The following is a 19,525-nucleotide window of genomic DNA, read 5'->3' on the forward strand; positions in this document are numbered from 1 at the left end:
CATAGAGCTCTTTAACTTCAGGTCATTGCCATGGCAGCAAAAGCCTTCAAATACCGCTTGAAAGGCGCATCCCTTATGTGCTGTGTCTTGGCCTGGCTATCATCCATATGATATCTTGGTCCTTGTCACGCGTTGCCATAAGCTACAGACGTTGCTTGTTGAATGCCATAACTCGAAGTTGTATTCCAGGAATGATGATGGTGTTTGCCCCACAGTCAAAGTGCGAACCGCATTAAATGGCAATCAATTCCCCAATGACATGCTAAACATACTACATATGCTACATAATGTATTTGTCTCTGTGGCTTCGTAGAATTGTGCTACTATTGCACAAAGAGCTTTCACTTCACTTACCGCTCAACACTGTCTAACTAATTGGCAAGTTTAGTAATTCGGTATCGTTGCACGAATTAAAGCCTTGTTCGATTCATTCACGACTAACAATTCGGATTTCCAAGAAATGACAACTATTAATAAAGAGATTCGCTAAATGAAAACAATGCCTTTACTTAGAGGGGGATTTAAAGCTTAAATCAAAGTAAATGGTCCAAAAATAAACTGCTCTTAAGATTATTTATAATGCATATTCAATTGAACTGAGTGATTAAGATTTTAATTATACAATTTACTGATGAGCATTTTATAAATAAATTCGAATGATGGCTTAACTACGTAATTATATACAGCTGTAAACATTAAAATAGCAGTGTTTAATGCCTACTCGTTTAGAATTGAAAAATACTTTTATAACAGCTTAATGTATTTATTTTGAAATAAGAAGGATAGTTTCAAAGATAGAGTTACGATTTTTGGTGTATGCATAAGCATTTCTGCTATCGGTTAAAAATTTTAGAAGTTAATTCAAGCATATCATATAGCACTCTATGATATGTTTTGCATGCAGTAGTATATTTATACAAATATATCATTTGTATAAAATATTATTTAAGGTATATGATATATTTTAATTTTTCATTTTAATTTTTCAAAATATTTTACAGTTTTCTAACTTGTTCACAATCAAAGCAACATGCAAAATAAGTAAATCATTAATACGTAATGCAATTACAAAAGTATGTAACGAAAATCCGAATTTCCATTTTTAATTTCATTAGCACATATGTAAATAGTTGATTAGAATTAGAGATGTCCTGCGGAGTCCATCTAATGGCATTGCGTTGCATTCCAAGTTAATTTTCCAGCTGAATTTACATGCCTCGTATAATTGGTGTCAATTTGCCAGCAGCATATCTTGACTGGGAGGCCAGCACAGTTTGATGTAGGTCCATCGTAGTAGGTAATAAAATATACAAATGTAATTCTATAAATATTCAACCGAAATTACTCTCCTTTTTGTGTGTATGGTTGCAAATGTCATGTCACTGTCAAACCCACAAGCTTAGCTCCGAAATATGCATGATATTCGTCTGAAATTTCCATCTACAATTCACATGCGTAGCACAGCATTTGATTGCTGATATTTTTTGGCAACTTCTCGTATTTACAGACTATACAGGAAATCAAAAAAAATAACCACATCGAGATAGGGAGATATGTATATAAAGAGTAGAGCTGAGTGCACACGAACTGCTTTGACAGGACAAATCAGAAGAGAAGAGAAGAGAAGAGCGGGTAATTGCGATGGCCACTAAATCAAAATTGGAATACGCATATGCCAAGCGAATTGATAGGCAGGCATTGAACAATGATACGAATAAATTTGCAGATATATTATCGCATTCAAATGTTTGTGAGACGTATTCAAATGTGGGAACTGAACAAGCTCGAATTTGGATTTATTTAAATGCAATTTAAATGCAATTGCATTTCATATTTTTTTTATGAAATTTGGTATTTTTACAATAACGAAGTAGACTTTTCGACATTATTCATATTTCTCACTTGTTTTCATTTACTCTACAAAAAAAAAAAAATAACAAAACTACATAAAACATTCCAGGATTTTTCCAACCCACAAACATATTTCGCTAAACAAAAACATAAACAAATTTATTTATTTTTAAAATGATTGGAGTTCTTGTAAACAAAACATCTTTTGGCATACTAGCTGGCTTGGCCAGTGCCGCATTCGTTGGTTATTGTGTCTATTTTGATAAGAAGCGTCGCGGGCATCCGGATTACAAGAAGAATATTTATGAGCGACGTCGCCGCCATCGCAAATCAAGTGGCTCAAGTGGCATACCAGACTTAACGGACGCCAAATCCATCGAGAGCTATTTCATGCAGGAAATCCAAAAAAGTGAAATGCTAATTACCGACGGCAATTACGAACGTGCCGCTGAACATTTGATGAATGCAATTGTCGTTTGCAGCAAACCGGGCAAGTTGCTCAGTGTGCTGCAAAACACATTGCCCGAGGAGGTGTTCACATTGCTGGTGTACAAATTGAATGCGTATAATATGAATGCACAGCGGTCGCAAAGTATGAACGAAGGCATTGTGCCTTCTCTTGTTGTGGATGACGGTAGTGTGGAGTAATTTGAAAAGATCCAATCTCATAAACCAATATACAGCAATACACAGACACTGTTCAATTATAGGCGAATTACAATTTGTTGCAAGATTGAAGTTATACGTACATATATTAGGAATGCAGACGATGTAGATTCAATTTATTCTTGTGTTTTCATTTGGGTGGGAAACTGCTTATTTAACTTTAAGTTTAAGTTTCAGTCAAAATTTGTAGCATACTTTTTAACACACAGAGCTCAAAACTTGTCCAGAACATAGAAATACACAGGCAATTTAAAATTTATTGAAAGATTAAAGTTGTACATATTAAGAATTCAGATGATAATTAAATTTATTCCTGTTTTCATTTATGAAGCTATCTCTATAAATTTCAAGCAAATTTTGTAGCATACTTTTCAGCGCATATAACAAAAACTTGACTCTTTGTATGTAGTTGTGTGTGTTGATCTCACAGCAAATTCGCTACAGAGCACAAAAAAAGAATGTAAAAAGTTTTACGCGATAATTGCTGTTGTTACGTTTGCTGTAGCTGTGTGAATGATAAACGAGAAGAATATCGTATCAATGTCCTTGTTGTAGCATTTGAACTTCTTGCCCCATCACATACTTTTGCATTTCTTTTGCCAACAAGTATCAGCAAACTTTGAAATTAACGACATTAATTACAATGTCGGACATTCTGTACGTTTCACTCGCAGCTTGAAGTTGAAGCATTTTGCAATTATTTTTCCGGAATTAGCATATTTTATGCCAGCTTTATGTGCTCTACACAAATAACTCTTGAAATTTGTCTGTATTAAATTTATGAACCAGCAGTGTTCAGATTTTAGTTAAGTTAAAATCAATTGCCTTACTAGCATAACTTGGTATGCAGCTGTTTTGTTTGGCTGTATTTCCACTTGGCAGCATTAGCCTCGATTGTTTAGCGATTTTCGCACACATTTCAATTCCTAGTGTTTTGGGTTACAAGGCACATTTTGCATTGTCTGCAGCCGGCCTATCATTGGCCTTGTTTCTGTTTTCGATTTGCTCGGGTTGACTGCTCATACGTGCAAAATGTGTGTGTCTATGTGTGTGTGTGTTGTCCTGGCCATTTACCAAGAACTGCATAAATAGTATGTCTTACACTGAGCCAGGCAAATAAACTGCTCACTGGGGAGCTAAGAGCTGGGGGTGTTCGACCATATCGAGTCGGTTTCTTCCCATTGTTTGTGTGCATAAATTGGCACCCGCATTTGGACATTTGTCATTGCCATCGCCTAGTTTGTGTGTGCGAGTGAGTGTGTGTGTGTGTATGTGACCTCTAACACGACCTACAAACATTCTCCTAACCACAATTTAAAGTGTTTTTTATGCAAAGCCTCGTCTGTCGGCCATTGGCATTGGCTTGCTATTTGAGCCTGTCATGTTGACCATTAAAGAAACATGCGGCCAGTGTATTAACCCCAAGTTCCAAGCTGCCAAGCTGACACGTCCTCGTCGGTATCTTGCTTGACGAGGGGTCGGTCCACTTGACTGCGAATGCAGTGGAAAGGTCGTTAATCTGTTTAAAAGTTGCGGTTAAGCATTGTTAGCATGCCTGACCCGCAGATTTCAAATGCAAATTTTCTTTGATTTCTTCGAGAGATTTTTCTTATCCAGTTATTTTGGCAACGTTCAAGGTTCAAGGATTTTTTCCAAGAAATTTCACACTTTTTTTTTTGGCACGACTTTCGCGCGAAGGTCTATTGAATTGAAAATATATCGCCAACTTGTCTGCAAAACTTCATTTACAGCAAAATGCACGTGCATGTAATTATATAATGCGCCCTTTGTTTCGCCTTCCATTGTCCTGCAATTACGGGACAACAAACGACATTGAGTGGGCGGCGCTGCGATGTCAGAGGCGAGGGGCGACAAGAGGGTGCAGTTTCGAAGGCGCCAGACTAATTTCCAAATTGAGCTACAGGCAACTCACAGCCGAAAACACACACAGTTCCATTAGAATGTTCGCAATCTGCACGACAACAAAAAGTGATCTAATTTAATGAAAAATTATTTGATATCCTTGTTGTCCTGACAGCCGTAACTTTGTCAGCAGACAACAAGACAATAGCAGCTGGTTGCTGGCACACTCATATTATATATATATATATATATATTAATTAGACATCTGACATTCTATTCCCTTTGGCCAGGCAATCTAACTTTGTTAGCCAAGCTAAGGTCATTAAGAGAAATGTCCTTTTGCCATCTGAATGTGCACGAAATGATGCTGTTTGCTTGATGCGCACTTCACATTGACTTATCGAATGAGTCTTCTCAGAAAACAAAAGTAAAATAGCTCTTTAAAAGACCACTGTTAACACATTTAACAATGCTTCTTAATATACCATTCTTTAAAATAATATATCAGTTTTGTGTTAAATATGCAACTTAAATAAAAACTCCAAGTATCAGCTAGAATTGATATTTTATGAATAAAATACAAATAAATAGTGGTTCTACCAAAAAGAGAACAACAGCTTCGCTGATAATACTACTTTTTTCTGGGATTAATGCAAATATTTATTCAGAGCAAAAACTGTGTAAACATATTTGTAGCACTCACAGTAAATTAATTTAAAACTCTTACGTTAAAAACATCCTCCCAAAAAAAGTGAGGAAACATATGTGTTTTAACAGGCTCAAGCCGTAACGCACATCTAGTTGAATAAACACAAAATGTAATAAACAATTACAACAGACGAGCAAAAGCAAAAACAAATTGGAAACGAAAATAAAATAAAATATAAAAAAAGTTTGCTCTTTTGGCACTTGCACTTACCCTTTCGCATTGTTGTTGTAGTTGGGCCTCCAAACCAACGAAAAGGCTGTAACAAAACTCTGCCAACATTTCGCTCTGCACAAGCATTTATTTCCCACATTGCAAATGTGGTAGTATCTTTTCCTCTGTTTCTCTCTTTCTGTCTGTATTTTGTGTGTGTGCCAAGTTTTATTTCATCTTTTTTTTTTTTGTACCAGTTTTTCGCACGTTTCACAATTTGTTCCCTCAGCTGTTTTGAATTACATTTTTATGTTTGTTCGCTCTGAAGTGAAAAGTCAGTGAAACTCCTCTACAAAATACGTGTATATTTTGTGTTTTTTTTTTTACATGTCCGTCTACATTTTGCGTTTTTGTGTGACCCCCATGGATATGAAGTGTAATAACCTGAAAAAAAGGCGTCGAGATGTTGTGCCATAAAACTGTGAGAATCGCCAGGAGCAAAAAAAACACTTTGGAAAAGGGTAAATCGAGAGGTTCATATTCGAAATAATGCTTTTAATACGGATATTTAATTAAATTTGCGGCCAGTTTGCTTAAGTGAAATTTTAAACACAATATTGATCGGGTTTATTAACATTTTAACGACAGCATTTTTTCTACAAATTTTTTACTTTGGTTGAACTGGAAATAACATTGAATAAAGTTATATATAACACTCTTGAGTATCATTTTATACACGCCACGTCCAATTCCGCCCCAGCAAATTAACAAAAATAGAATAGCAAGCATAATTTTGAAGTTAAAAGGACGATGCATATAATAATAACTACAGTATTTAGAATTCCTGGAAATTGGTTTGCGATCAGATAAAAATTTTATAAGCTATTTACTTTTGTATGCAGAAAAGCTAGTATTTCAATGGAGTCTTACTTGCTTTGGCTAACAATCTGATATATTTTGCACTCAATGTAGTACCAATTCGATATACCAAATATAGAATTGGGTATATTTTTAGTATTTTGTGGTATCGCACTGTTTTCATTTATTCGTGGGTGGCGAATATCTCACAGTCGAGCATACTCGACTGCAGCTTTCCTTGTCCTTAAGCATTTTCATATTTTCCGAATGGATTTATAACCAATTTGTTGTAGCATCTACTCGTCTTAAGACGTAACTAAAATCATTTCAATTGCAAGTCAAGAGCTGAAGCTGCAATAATCTTAGCTGGGGGAGAATATAAATGTTATTTAAATGAATTTAGCTTTTGAGTAGCTCAAATGCAAACAAGTGCCAATTGCTTGGCTGTTTTCCCCCCAAATCGGAAGTCTGGCATTACCATTTGGTCTTAATAAAAAACAGCTTACTGCAAACCAAGTTTTACGACTTTAATTTCAAGTGAGCCAAGCAAAAAGTAAACTCACACAAACATACATACTATATGCAGTATATAGTATATATTTAATACCTACCTCAAAGTTGCAACAAAGAAAAATAGCAGTACATTGCAAAGCAGTTGCATTGTGGGGCAGTAGTCTGCAAAGTTTTGAAAAGGAAATGCGCTTGTCGACTTATATTCCTCAGCTTCTTTACAACAGACTGCGTGTGTTTGTGTCTGTGTGAGTGTGCGTGATTGTGAGTGTGTCCGTCTGTTTGTGTTGTGCTCGTGTCTACATTTGCTTTTGCCTCTCTCGCGGCGTTCTCTTTTTCTGTCTCTCTCTCTCGCTCTGTCTGTCAGCAATGGTCTTTCCATTTTGCCGTCTTTTGCTGTTGGCGCACTTTCTCCATGTAAAAAGAACTGAGCGTCCCGGAGTCGATTCAAAAATTGTTTGCATGTTCAGTATGTCCTCAAAGGATTTGCGTCATAAGGCCCGCTCCAACCCCGCTTATTTTCATATTGCAGCAAAGTTTTCATAGTAGGTTCGACAACAGCTGCAAGTAAAACCATTTTGTACTCGATTTTCAAGTCTGTGACAGGCATATCAATTGAGAGCCAACTCAAGTATCAGCGGGGTACCAAAAGAATAAGTATGACAAATTTAAAGCAACGCAATTTTTTATGGCTACCAGCCAAAGCGAGACAAACAAAATGAGTATTCAAATTAATTTTAAGGCCAGCACGAAATAATAATATAGAATATTTATGTATTACAAATCAAATTTTAATACTTGCTTTTAAATTTACTTTTCTTTCTTTGTTTCCTTTTTCTTTTTTACGCCTAGCAGTCAAAGTGCAGCAAAAAAAAGGAGTATTCAAATTAATTTTCAGGCAAGCACGAAAAATTATTATATAAAATTTATATTAGACATCGAATGAATATTTCGTTTTTTTACGCCTAGCAGTCAAAGCATAGCAAACAATCGGAGTACTCAAAATTATTTTTTAAGCCAGAACAAAAAATTATGAATGAAAATTTCTATTTGAAATCGAATTAATGAAGCGTACCTTTAAATAAGATATTTTCTTTATTTCCTGTTCCCTTTTATGCGCATCAAAGCGCATAAATCAAACAGAGTATTCAAATTAATGTTGAGGACAGCACTTAATAATAATATAGACTATTTCAATTATAAATCAAAATTTTAAAGCTTGCTTCTAAATAGGATGTTTCTTTTATTTCCTTCTTGTTTTTTAGACCTAACGCAACAAACAAAGGGAGTATTCAAATTCATATTTAAATCACCACGATATATTATAGAAAAATACATTTAAGTGATGACTTTTAAATAATAGATATTTTTATAATATTTTCTTCAAGTTCAACTCTCAAACGTAGAAGTCTAATTTTAAAGCACACCTTAAACTTTATTATAATATTTCCTTAAACTTCCGCGAGTAAATGTCTTTGTCTAGAAGCTGACCCGAATAATGCATATACCATCTTAGAATTCCTGGTTCTACTACAAATAAACAAACAGTGAATTGGAATTTGTTTTCGATGCGTCTCGGATGACAGCTACGACGCACCTTGGGGCAAGTGGCACTCGCACACGAGAGAGCAAAGAAGCACAGAAGGCTAACAAGACTTGCCAGCGGGTCGCTAAAGATTAATGGCATGTGAGCTATCTCCTGGCATGTTGCTGAGGTTTTTATTTTACTTTTGTCTGCGTGCGTCTGTGGCTGACAAGTTGCTTACCATGATAGAGAGAGAGAGAGAGAGCGAGAGTTGAGGAGTCTTGCTTCCTGCGGTCAAAGAAAGACTGAGAATAAACATAGTTATGTGTGGCGGCAAACAGAATTTCGCCATTGAATCGAGTGCAGCACTTGGCCACAAGCAAGAGTAAAGAAAATGTAAACACAAATACTCGTAATCCAAATGTACTGAAATCGATAGGGTTCTGCATAAAAATTACATTTATTTTTAGTTGAACGGAGTATGTAAATGCGATTGTACGGTGATTGTTTAGCAACGCAGACGAAAAGAAAAATGCGAAAATAAAAAACCGTATTGTTAGATTCGTATTTCACTTTTAGAATCGATTTCAGCTATATTCGATAAATATAATACATAATATATATACACACATATGTTAATTCAAATCAATATGCTGTCAATGTCATTTTTATCTGATCTATATTGCATCATAATTCAAAGTATTGTGCTCCAGTCATGAATAAAAACGAAATGTAAAAGCACAATAATTTCTATGTCAGAAAGTTTAATCAAAATAATAACAAAACGCGTTTGTTTTCCAATTTGCATTTTAAGAAAGTTTCAAGGCCAGCAACGGTTTATGTCTCAAAGTCTATTATCTAGGACTCTGCCACAGAGCCAACATTACAGGCATTTACATATGGAAGACGTCTTCGCTTACGGTTCATTGAATCTGAACAACAAATGGAAGCGATGGTAGATGTGTACAAATATACAATTTCTTCTGGCCAAACAACAATGTGTAATAGGAGTTTGTGGAATGTTCCATGCATAAATTTAAAATGTAAATAAATATGATGCTGAAAACAAATTCTAAATATCTTAATAAACAAGATAACAAATAATAATGTAATATGATAGGCACATCTAAAATCAGTCAACAATGTTTGTCTCTCTCTCTCTTTCTCTGATTCCTCGGCTCATAAATATTTATGAACTGTCAGCGATTGCAGCACAACAAAAAAACATTACCACAGGCGCCTGTCAGTCTTTTGGATATTAAAATTTATTAGTTGTAACAGTTCATTTAAATTTTTACGATTCAAATGGCCTGTCGGACGGCATTCGCGGGCTACTTAAAAGCTCTGTACTTTATTGGCCCAAATTGAATTCGATTTAAAAATTTAAGCAGCCATAAATTATTTATTACAATTCTGACTTGTTCTTAATTTTTTTTTTATTGAATAAGCCGTTTAGGTAATTGATTAAGTGCGATTTGGGCAACAAATTGCGGAAAATTTTCAGTCAATACTTTCAGCTCAATCATGCAAAAGAATATAAATTGGAATATTTCCTAGAAATATTTGAACATCGAATTTGTGAAAAAAGTTGAAATAACTCATATGTTATTCTTTTGGATTGCAAATTGCCATTTACAAAAACGAATTCAATTTGTTGACTATATGTTTCGGTTTTTAGTGATTGATTGGCATCCATTACTTAATTGAGAGAAACAAGAAATCAAATTATAAATGACAAGTTCTGCTCTGTATTTTTTTTGGTATTCATATCAGAGTTGATGCTGACTAACTGACATTTAATTGAAAAGCACAAAATTGATTTTTTGATATGCGTGTTTGAATATTTGTTTCATGCATTCTCGACAGTCCATCGATATGTTGACAACTGCTCCACGAAATGTTGTCGGAATGTCTGATCAAACTGAAAAATATGCATGCCAAAACGTTGTAAACATTTTACATGTCAAGAGCAGATTTTAAACTTGCATCGAACACGAGAATGGGAAAACAAAACCTAATTTTTAATGAACTTTAATAAATTACTAATCCGGTTTCCACACATGGGAAAAGCTTAAAAGTTATCGACCGGAAATCAATCGAGCAACAATTAAAAGCAACTGATTAGAGAGCCATTGAAAAAAGGTTCAATGCATGCTCGCAATCCCCATTGGCCATATGCAAACTGAATTAGGAATGGACGAGAGAATTAGCAAAAGTTGAGTAAACATTGAAGTCAATGTTTTTTCACTGTTTGTTTCATCTCTTTGTTCGTTGGCAGTTCAAACAGTTTTAATTAAGCACATGCAGCAGCAGCACCAAGCACGACTGCAGCACATTTCACAGTCATGACTGTGATATTTATTATTTATATATTTGTCGGGGCCGCTCATGCAGAATGAGTGTCCATTCAATGTCAGGTGAAAAGACGGCTCCGAAATATTATTATGTATTTTTGCAAGTGGCACATGCCACATGCCGAACGAAAGCGGGTCAACTGTGGCGCCTGAATAAATGTTTAAGAAAGGGATATTAAAACGTCGTCGCGCTGCTCAATGTACATGTAAAAAGGCCCCCACGTGGCGTATACGTATTATTACCGAAAACGAAAAAGAACATTTTCTGTTTTTCGTTTGAGGTTTTTGTTTTATGCTCGCCGTTTCGCCAACAGAAATTTATGGGCCGCACATAATGTTGATTTAATATTTATTACAACAATTGCCACAATGAAATGTCAACTTTTTTAATGTTCTGTCGGAGCCAAAATTTTATATATCTGTGAAATTAAGTTTGCTTATTTAGTTATTTTTTTTTTGTTTTGTTCTTTTTATATCTATGATGGGATTTGGCAGCAAAACTGAATTTTTATTTGCAGCTTACAAGTTTTTATGGCCCATACGCAGCTGTTGCTGTGGTTGTTGTTGTTAGAAAGTTGGTCATAAACTTGAAAGAACATTAATTGAAAAGACATGGGCTTAAATGTGAGCTCAACTTTTGTTGTATCTTAACTATTCGGAGAATGCAATTTCCACACGTTGCAGCGCATTATTGGACAAGTTTACGTTCGGATTTAATGGTCCTTCAACTTAGGAAATTGAGTTTCCGATGACAAAGCCGACAACATACTAGAAAATTACTTTTAAAGTGGTTAACGAAAAGAATGTTTGTATTAAGATCGAGTCAAAGGTAATTGAAAGAGCGCTAAGCAAATTAATTTCAATTAAAAAGAATACAACAAATTGTTTACACCCACTGCCTATAGGGTAAAAGGATATTATAGGGTAGTCATCTCCGAACTCATAATGGATATATATTCTTGATCAGCGTGAATAGCCGAGATGATATAGCCATGTCCATCGGTAAATTTGAATATGAAAGTATTTCTGTATACTAAATATAGTCTTCGGTAAACTTTAGTATTTTCTAAATATATTAAATTTCTATATTTTAATAATAATATATATTATACCAAATATAGCCCTGGTTATACTATAGTAAATTTGGTATATTGAATTAGTATATTTTAAAAATAATATATATACCCAATATAGCCCTTGGTATACTTTAGTATTTATTAGTATATTAATTTAGTATATTTTAAGAATAATACTGCAATGTTGTGAATGTATAGAAAATATTTATGGGAAATATTTAACAAGGGTATTCAAACTTATTTTTCTTAGCTGCACTTCGGTTAGCCTTAATCCAATTTTCAATAACCTTTTTTGGAACTTAGTACCTTAAGGTGCACTCAATTGATCAGAATACAAACTATACTCAAGTTGAAGTCATAAAATATAAACTGTGATGCCAATATGTCGCAACTGTCTCGCATACGCTAGGTATTCTAACCTATTTCTATCAAAAATTGATTGCTTGTGCTTAGCTTTGGGTTTTGGCCTTGTGTTGTCGTTGAGTACAAACATATGTTGAGTGCGTTGGCAAAGAAGTGTGGAAATCATTTGCACGAAATCGAAATTGAAATCGAAATGCAATATAACACATTCCGTTGAACGCGTTCGAGAGTTTTCGCATATTTGCGCTTCAATTGTAACACACGAGAAACGAGTATTTTTCAAACTATTTTCAAATGGCACACAAAAGCGAAACATTTTAAAGCATGGCGAACTTTAAATCATTTGATGCCTGCGGGCATTTGCCGGTCTTTTGGGGGTACATTTATTTAAATGAAGCTAACCACAAACTGGTCAGAAAACTCTCCCTATGTGTGTGTGTGTGTTGACCAACAACATTTTCACATTGTGTACTTTTTATCTGAAAAGTTCTTTGAGTACTAGTCGCTGCAGTGCTTGGGGAGCGAACTTCGAAAACTTTGTTAATGCCAAACATAAAGTAGTAGACAGGATAATTTCAATGTTTACCCCGTGTAAACGCGTCCAAAGCGCTTTCTGTCATTACCAATGCTCTTTCTGTTGGCCAGCGACCAGCGGATCCCAGCTGTGTGTGTGTTTCGACTAATTTCTGCTAAAGCTACTTGGCTGCTTGGCAATTAGGCTATCATCACGCGGCCTAGACATCATTTGAGTAGTGTTTAAATATAAGTATGCTGAGAGGTGAGAGAGTTCCAGGCAATATATATATATAAATAGGTCTGTTAAAGTGTATGTTGTTGACTCTATGCAAATTTATGTGGCAAACGTGACTGAAACACATGGTTGTTAGTTGGCATAGTCGACAGCTAAGATTGAGTCACGTTCCGTGAAATTGAGTGTGGCCAGCTGGCAAGTTGTTCAACCAGCAACTAAACCTGCTAATAATAGAATAATGTAGTGTAGGTAGAGTCTATCCATTGAGCATTAACTATTATTATGTTAGTTTTTCCAACAAATTGTTGTAGTAAAGACAGGTTAACTATTTATTACAGACTAAGTGAGGCACACCTTACTTTTCGCCTTTTGCTATTTTTATTTTCCGCTATGAAAGTTCTGCTATTAAAGGTCGTCATCACTTTTGGTCATATTTCATGTTCAATATTAATTTTAATAAATGCTCAAAGTTTACAACTTTACCTCAATTGCCGTGCCTGCTGGTAGCAAACCACAACAGCCAGCCCTACAGCCCTTTCCAATAAAAGAGCGCAACCTTGAACGTATTTAAAAAAAAGAGAACAAATGGTAAAGTTAAGGAAAAAGGAAAATTATACGTGTGTATATGGGAAAAGTAGTACTACGTATGTGGGCGTCAGCTGAAGCCACAGAGTTGCTCCAGTCTCCAGTCAAAGTGCCCATCAAATCGCTTGTAAAGTCGACATAATTTAATTTGTGTGTTGCCCCCTTTGCTTGTCTGACATACTTTGGGTTATACATTTTATGATGGGCCCCTTACAACATAAATTAAGCATTTAAAATGCTTCACATTCAAAAGCTGAACTGAGCAACTTTCTACGCACGTCATTTCTCACATCTCACATATTACCTCAAGTAGAAGCAAACAAAAGGCGAAAGGTTTTGTTTGACACGCAATTTGTGTGTTGTGCCCTCCGATATTTCTTTCATTTTCTCGTTCTTTCTTTTGGTAATTTAAATGCTCCGCCTGTGAAGTCGTAAACTTTATTTGACAAATTGCGAGCTTAGCAGGAGGCAGAATCAAACGAAAACAGGCGCAGACTGTAAGCCGCATCAAAAAACATTGGAAGAATGATTGATTAAATGGATCGACTTATAAATACCCGTTTTTATTATGAATAAAAAATAAAATATAAAATTATATAAACAAGAAAATTGTATAATTAAAAATCAAAGTTGAACCAAACAACAACAAAACAAAGTTGAAAGCTATAAATTTATTTGTTCATAGCTTGTTGACTACATTTTTGTGAATTCAAACTAATATCTCTGCCCTTAATTACCTATTTGCAAACGCAGCATACCCGATATGTTCCCTTAAGCCTGGGCATAATCATACATTAATGCAAGCAGACACGTTTTGGCATGTCAAATGAAGGCCTTTGCTTTTATTTCTTTGCCACATACGCGTAAGCGGCTTAATTGCACGCCTTTTGATGGCTGACTCGTAAAATGAACGATATGAATCGGGCTCATGTTGTTCATCAACTGAAATTCATCCAGAGCATAGTCTCGCATGTCGACCAAATATTTTGCTTCTTGTCTATCACACAAAAAACAAGCGACCAGAAGGGGAAGGGAGGTAAATGTCAAGTGAAATGCTGTGAAATTTTCTAATAGACATTAATTGAATACTGCCAGGCATGTGACTTGCCATCAAGCTGCAAGATGAATTGCAAACCAAGCAATTCACTTGATTGTGGCTTGCACAATTCTGAAGAAAAAAAGTGTAAATTATAAAAGAAATGCTTGACTAAAAGTTACCCTGGAAAGTCGTATACTCAATAAGTCAAGTAATTCCTAAATATTACGTATACGTATCGTATATAATAAACTTTATCGAAGACTTTTGATTGTGGCTTGCACTATTCAGAATAAAAACCCGTAAATAAGAGGAAAATTCTTGGTGAGCAGTTACCCTAGAGAGTCGTATACTTAATATTGAGTATACGCCTCTTATACAAAATTTTTTTTAAGCTTTTTAAAGAGTGCACAAATTATGAAAAACAGAATACATTGACTATAAGTCGATACTGTTTTTCTGTCTTTGATCAATTATTTTTCAAGTGAAGGGTATGCAAAAATATAAAAGAGACCACGAACAAGACACTGACAACCGCAATTGGAACGTGCCAAGATTTTTGCATGCTGATAAAAAATTTGTCACGCACTTTGAATGTGCCCCTCGTGGGTTGGCACACCAATTGATTATAAAGAAAATGGAGGAGAAAAAAATGTTGTGCTGTTTATAAGAATTAAATCAAGCATGATTTAAATCAAAATGCACACAACATTAGTAAAACGTGCAAATGCATAAATACTGAAATGTTTAAAGACGACAAAAACTGCTGAAATCTTAAATTTATAATTCTTATTGCCTCCTTTGGACATCAGTTTGCAACACTTTTGCAATTATTGGTCTTAATTAAGCCCAGGAGCTTAAGAGTTTTCTGCCCTTCTTTAATCGATGCCGCTTTTGTTTATTTACAATTCATGATGTCAAATGGAAATTTTACAGGCATAATTATGTAAAATTGCTCGGGTTACACATTTCATTATGGCGGTGGAATAAAACCCAAACTGCAGGAAAACCCTTTTATTTTTCCAGTCTGCGCACGGCAAACACTTTTTTGTTTTTATTTTTTTTTTTTTGCTTGTTGTTGCTGCCCCTTTCTCCACTCAAGGGAAATGAAGCTTGAAAACCGCCGAGAAAAAAGCCAAGCATGAAAGTATTAAATTGCCTGGGGCTTTGTTGATTTTCTCACTCGGTTCCGCGTATTTAATGCACAAGTTGATTAAAGAAGTTAACTGCTAAGCTTGTTGCACTAAAGACAAACGTAAACAAGAAGTGATAGAAACCGAGTAGATGAACGTTTAAATACCCTCATTAATTTACAGAGTCACTAAAAGGCCAGCCGTAGAAGTTGAAGAAGTGAACTCAGTAGTAATTACTACTTTACCTTTTCAAGTATTATCTGCTTCGTTATATTTCTTTTACCTTCTCAATACTATGCTTAGAGTATGCATCAACTCGAACTTAACGAGCACATTATTCAACTCGATACACATTTAGTTAGAGAAAAACACACTAAGACCCTTTTCAGCAACTTAACAGACTCGGTAAATGCTAAGCTGCATTTTTAGTACGAAATAACAAGGAAAGTTTTGCCAGTTGTCTAATTAGTGAAGTCAAAAGGCTAAAAATAACAAAGGCCACCTGTTATTTCTGTCACATTGCTGGCTTAAAAACTAAATGGATGTTCTTGTCTTGCTATTGTTGTTTTCTAAACGAAAGCCTTTCAATTTTAATTAGCCAACTGCAAGGAAATGCCACAATGTGAAAAGGACAAGGATGCTTGTATCTAAAACCCAAGTGTGTGCTACAGTGAAATCAAATGTAGTTGAACAATACATAAAATCAATTCAACAGATTATTTAAAGTTAAATATAAATATTTGCTGACTGCTGTAAAATAAATTAGAAATCATTAAGTACCTTAAACAATTTCATTGAATGCAAAACAAGTGGTAGTTTTTTAGTTCAGATTTACTCAGATTTTAGCCACTGTGATGTCGTCACACTTATAATCTGGCAAGTGATTTAGGCTACAGCCAAAAAGCAAATAGAAACAAATTTATTTCAGCCTTAGTCGAAGCGTTGGTACACTTAACAGATCAACCTTTAGTGTGTCCACACAGACAATAACACTTCCCAGATCGATAGCACAGAAACTGAGATAAATTGATGAAACGGCGAAATGGAGAGTCAAATGAACCAAAAAAAAAAACAAGAAAGAGTCGTTCTTTAACTTTTTCACTTCGATACTAAACATTTATTGACACAGCGGGTAATGTTGTGCAAAAACATAAACGCAAGATAAATGACCATCGTGGTGCCGCACAACCAACTGTGGGGGATGTACCCGAGAGTCTTTGGCCAAGTCTCTTTTTGTGTGTCAAGTAGTGTGCAGCACACACAAGAGTTGGCCAAAAGAAAAACCGCACGACCATGTCAAGGGTCGTTATCAACTGAATCTTCAGTTAATTAAGGCGTAAAGATTTCTTTTTTAAAGTACAAGTTATGGAAATTTCGACATCGACAAACAGCTTTTTGGGGACGTACAGATTTCAACGTTTATTAAATTGTTCCCAAGTGAGTATTAAAGAATGAAGCCCACATTTGATTTGATAAGAAAACAGAAAGCCATACAAAGTTCAACAAAAAAAAAAAAAAGCAAATATCTAGCTGAAGACAAACACGATTTTCGCGAGATAAATGCTCGGGAATGCAAATTGGAAATACTTGACTTCCAAATACCTCATAAACTCGTTTGCCTTATAGGATTTTATTACATATTCCCAGAATTCGCTGATATGCTATACTACACTTAAAAAAGGGGACAGGATATTAACAAAAAAAATAAAGTAAAATAAAATAAAGTTTCAAATTTCTTGACATTCCAATTATATTTAGCGCTCGGGAAATTCGGGAAAATGAACAACAGTAGCTTGGCTTCGGCAACAACAAGATGAAAAGCGTAGGATAAAAATCTGCGATTGACGTCAAGACCAGCAACATTTAAATGTAAATTATAAGCATGTTTAGCTCGCTTTGATGTATTTTTAGATCCCATTAATGTTGCCATTCGTTCACATTTTTCGTTCGTTTGCGATATGGAGACCTTGTCTATTTAAGTCAAGATACCTATCGACAATTCGCTGCTGGAATTATTTGCCAAACAAAACACAAAATAAAACGCAATACAAAATAAATACTAAATAGCAAAGGTCATAGAATCGCTGGGAACATTGCAAGCTCTTGTAGTTCACATTAGGCCAATTAGTTTAGACAGTTAGTTTATTCAATGTAATAGAGCTAATTAGCATGCAGCTTTAGCACCCTACGGACACGACATTCATTTTCAATCAATAATCATCTGCATATGCAGGTCAAATGCGTGGACGTAATTACAACTTGACAATTTGTGCTCCAACTCCCACACACAGATAATACGAGAAATTTGTGCAAAATTGTAAGCAAACAGTTTGCTGAAATACAAAGGACTTACGTGTAAATATGTATGTATATTTTCTTTCCACTTCCCTGGCTGAGCTTAAGCAGCACAATTAGAATGATGCTAGAAAGGCCTTTGGCAAGTCGACTCTAAGCTAAGCATAATCCTCAGCAATATTACATTTGATGAACAGCTTGGAAGTCACACTCACATAATTAAGCCGGAAGTCTCTGATTAATTAAAGTAACATTCACAGCGCAGCTAAGGCAACTTTAGCCCTTAAGTATTTGCTTGAAGATACCACACAAATTGTAAACTTTAAAGCACAATGAAACAACGAATTTATCGCATTTACCTTATCGCAATCATAAATAAATGGAATATCGTTGCGCTGCAATTTCGTTCCGCTGATATTTACATAAATACAAAACGAAACTGGAGTACCATAAAATTAGCATAAGTTCATGCAGGAATTGAATGAAAAACATTGCGAATATTTATGCAAGCGCGTTATCAAGTATGATTTAATTAGTCCAGAGAAACTAAACTGCACGACAACCGACTACGTGTCGTGGAACATAGAACTCCTAATTGAGATTCAACTGGAGAATCGAGCATTTGCACAGTTAGTTAAACAAGGGATGAGCTGCAGAAATTACTGAGGTAGTTAGAATTGGGGGGGGACTAAATAATTCCTTATTTGTTTAATGCTCCACGTCGATTTGACAGCTAACCGAGAGAACCCAGTCACGCCTTCATTCGCCTTCGTTCTTTTATGGCCTGCACGTCCCAATTGCAAATAGAAGAGCGCAAAAATTCTTCACATTTCGCTTACCATTCCCACCATTCACCACTCGTTTCAACTTTTATTTTTTTGACGCCAACGCATGCTCGAAATTGCGCAGCAATTCCTAAATCAAAGCGTGCAAATGTAGTCTACGTAGCAGGTGGCAAAAGCACAATAAATGCTATCCACCCAACCCAGAAATGGGACAAAAAACAGAGGCAGAGAAATGTTTAATTACAGTGAATTAACAAATTTGTCGAAAATCAAGACTTACGCAAATAGCGAGCAAATCAAGTGTAGTAGTTAATAAAATGAAAATGAACTTTAACGGAGTGGAAATACAATTTAAAGCAAATGATACTTATATATCAACTTTTTGCTCTCCCGTTCCTACCATATCATATTCGTTCAGCTAAGGGACATCGGTGCGTATACGTCACACGCACTGTAAATCATACGCTGGCTGGCATGATAAATTGTCCTCGCGAGAGTTGTGAAAAGTGTTTTTCCTTCTGATTGTCTTTCAGGCAATTGCATTGTATGCGACACAACGTCGTTGACCCACATGTGTGAAACGGGTTTTTGAACTAATGGAAAATGATGCGAAATGTAAAGCTTTAAATCAAAAACTCCAACTACAAGACAATGCGAAGCAATCTCAAAAATAGCTGTGCATCTTTGAAAGCTAATCAATTATTTTTTATTATCAAGAGAAATGAACAAAAATTGAATTGAAGTGTATAAAAATATCCACTTTCATTTGAAATTTCATACGGCAACGAAAATTTGAAAACCACATTTCATCAATTGCAATTTTATAAAGCTTAAAGTGAGAGAGTTTAACCTATAAGCACTTGAAAAAAGAGCAACGGCCATGGCCAACTACTCATAAATAAATAATGTGTTCGGAGACCGCTCTTAAAATCAAATTGACTGGAAAAAGGTGAGCAAAGGTAGCAAAGTGGCTGTGCAAATGTTTGGACATTGGTCAGGCATGCCTTGTTTATTT

General features: G+C 35.2%; 1 protein-coding gene across 1 annotated transcript; it reads left to right on the forward strand.

Annotated features, from left to right (window-relative positions):
- The first annotated feature begins 2,025 nt into the window (after positions 1-2,025).
- LOC132785160 (mitochondrial import receptor subunit TOM20 homolog B) lies at positions 2,026-2,499 on the forward strand. Its single transcript, XM_060791153.1, has one exon. The coding sequence runs from the start codon at positions 2,026-2,028 to the stop codon at positions 2,497-2,499; it is 474 nt and encodes a 157-aa protein (XP_060647136.1).
- Positions 2,500-19,525: the final 17,026 nt, after the last annotated feature.

Source organism: Drosophila nasuta, chromosome 2R (genome assembly GCF_023558535.2).
Source record: "Drosophila nasuta strain 15112-1781.00 chromosome 2R, ASM2355853v1, whole genome shotgun sequence".
In the NCBI taxonomy this organism is placed as follows: domain Eukaryota; kingdom Metazoa; phylum Arthropoda; class Insecta; order Diptera; family Drosophilidae; genus Drosophila; species Drosophila nasuta.

Excerpts from the sequence above, each read along its gene's own strand:
- LOC132785160 (XM_060791153.1), top strand. The coding sequence starts at position 2,026 with ATGATTGGAGTTCTTGTAAACAAAACATCTTTTGGCATACTAGCTGGC.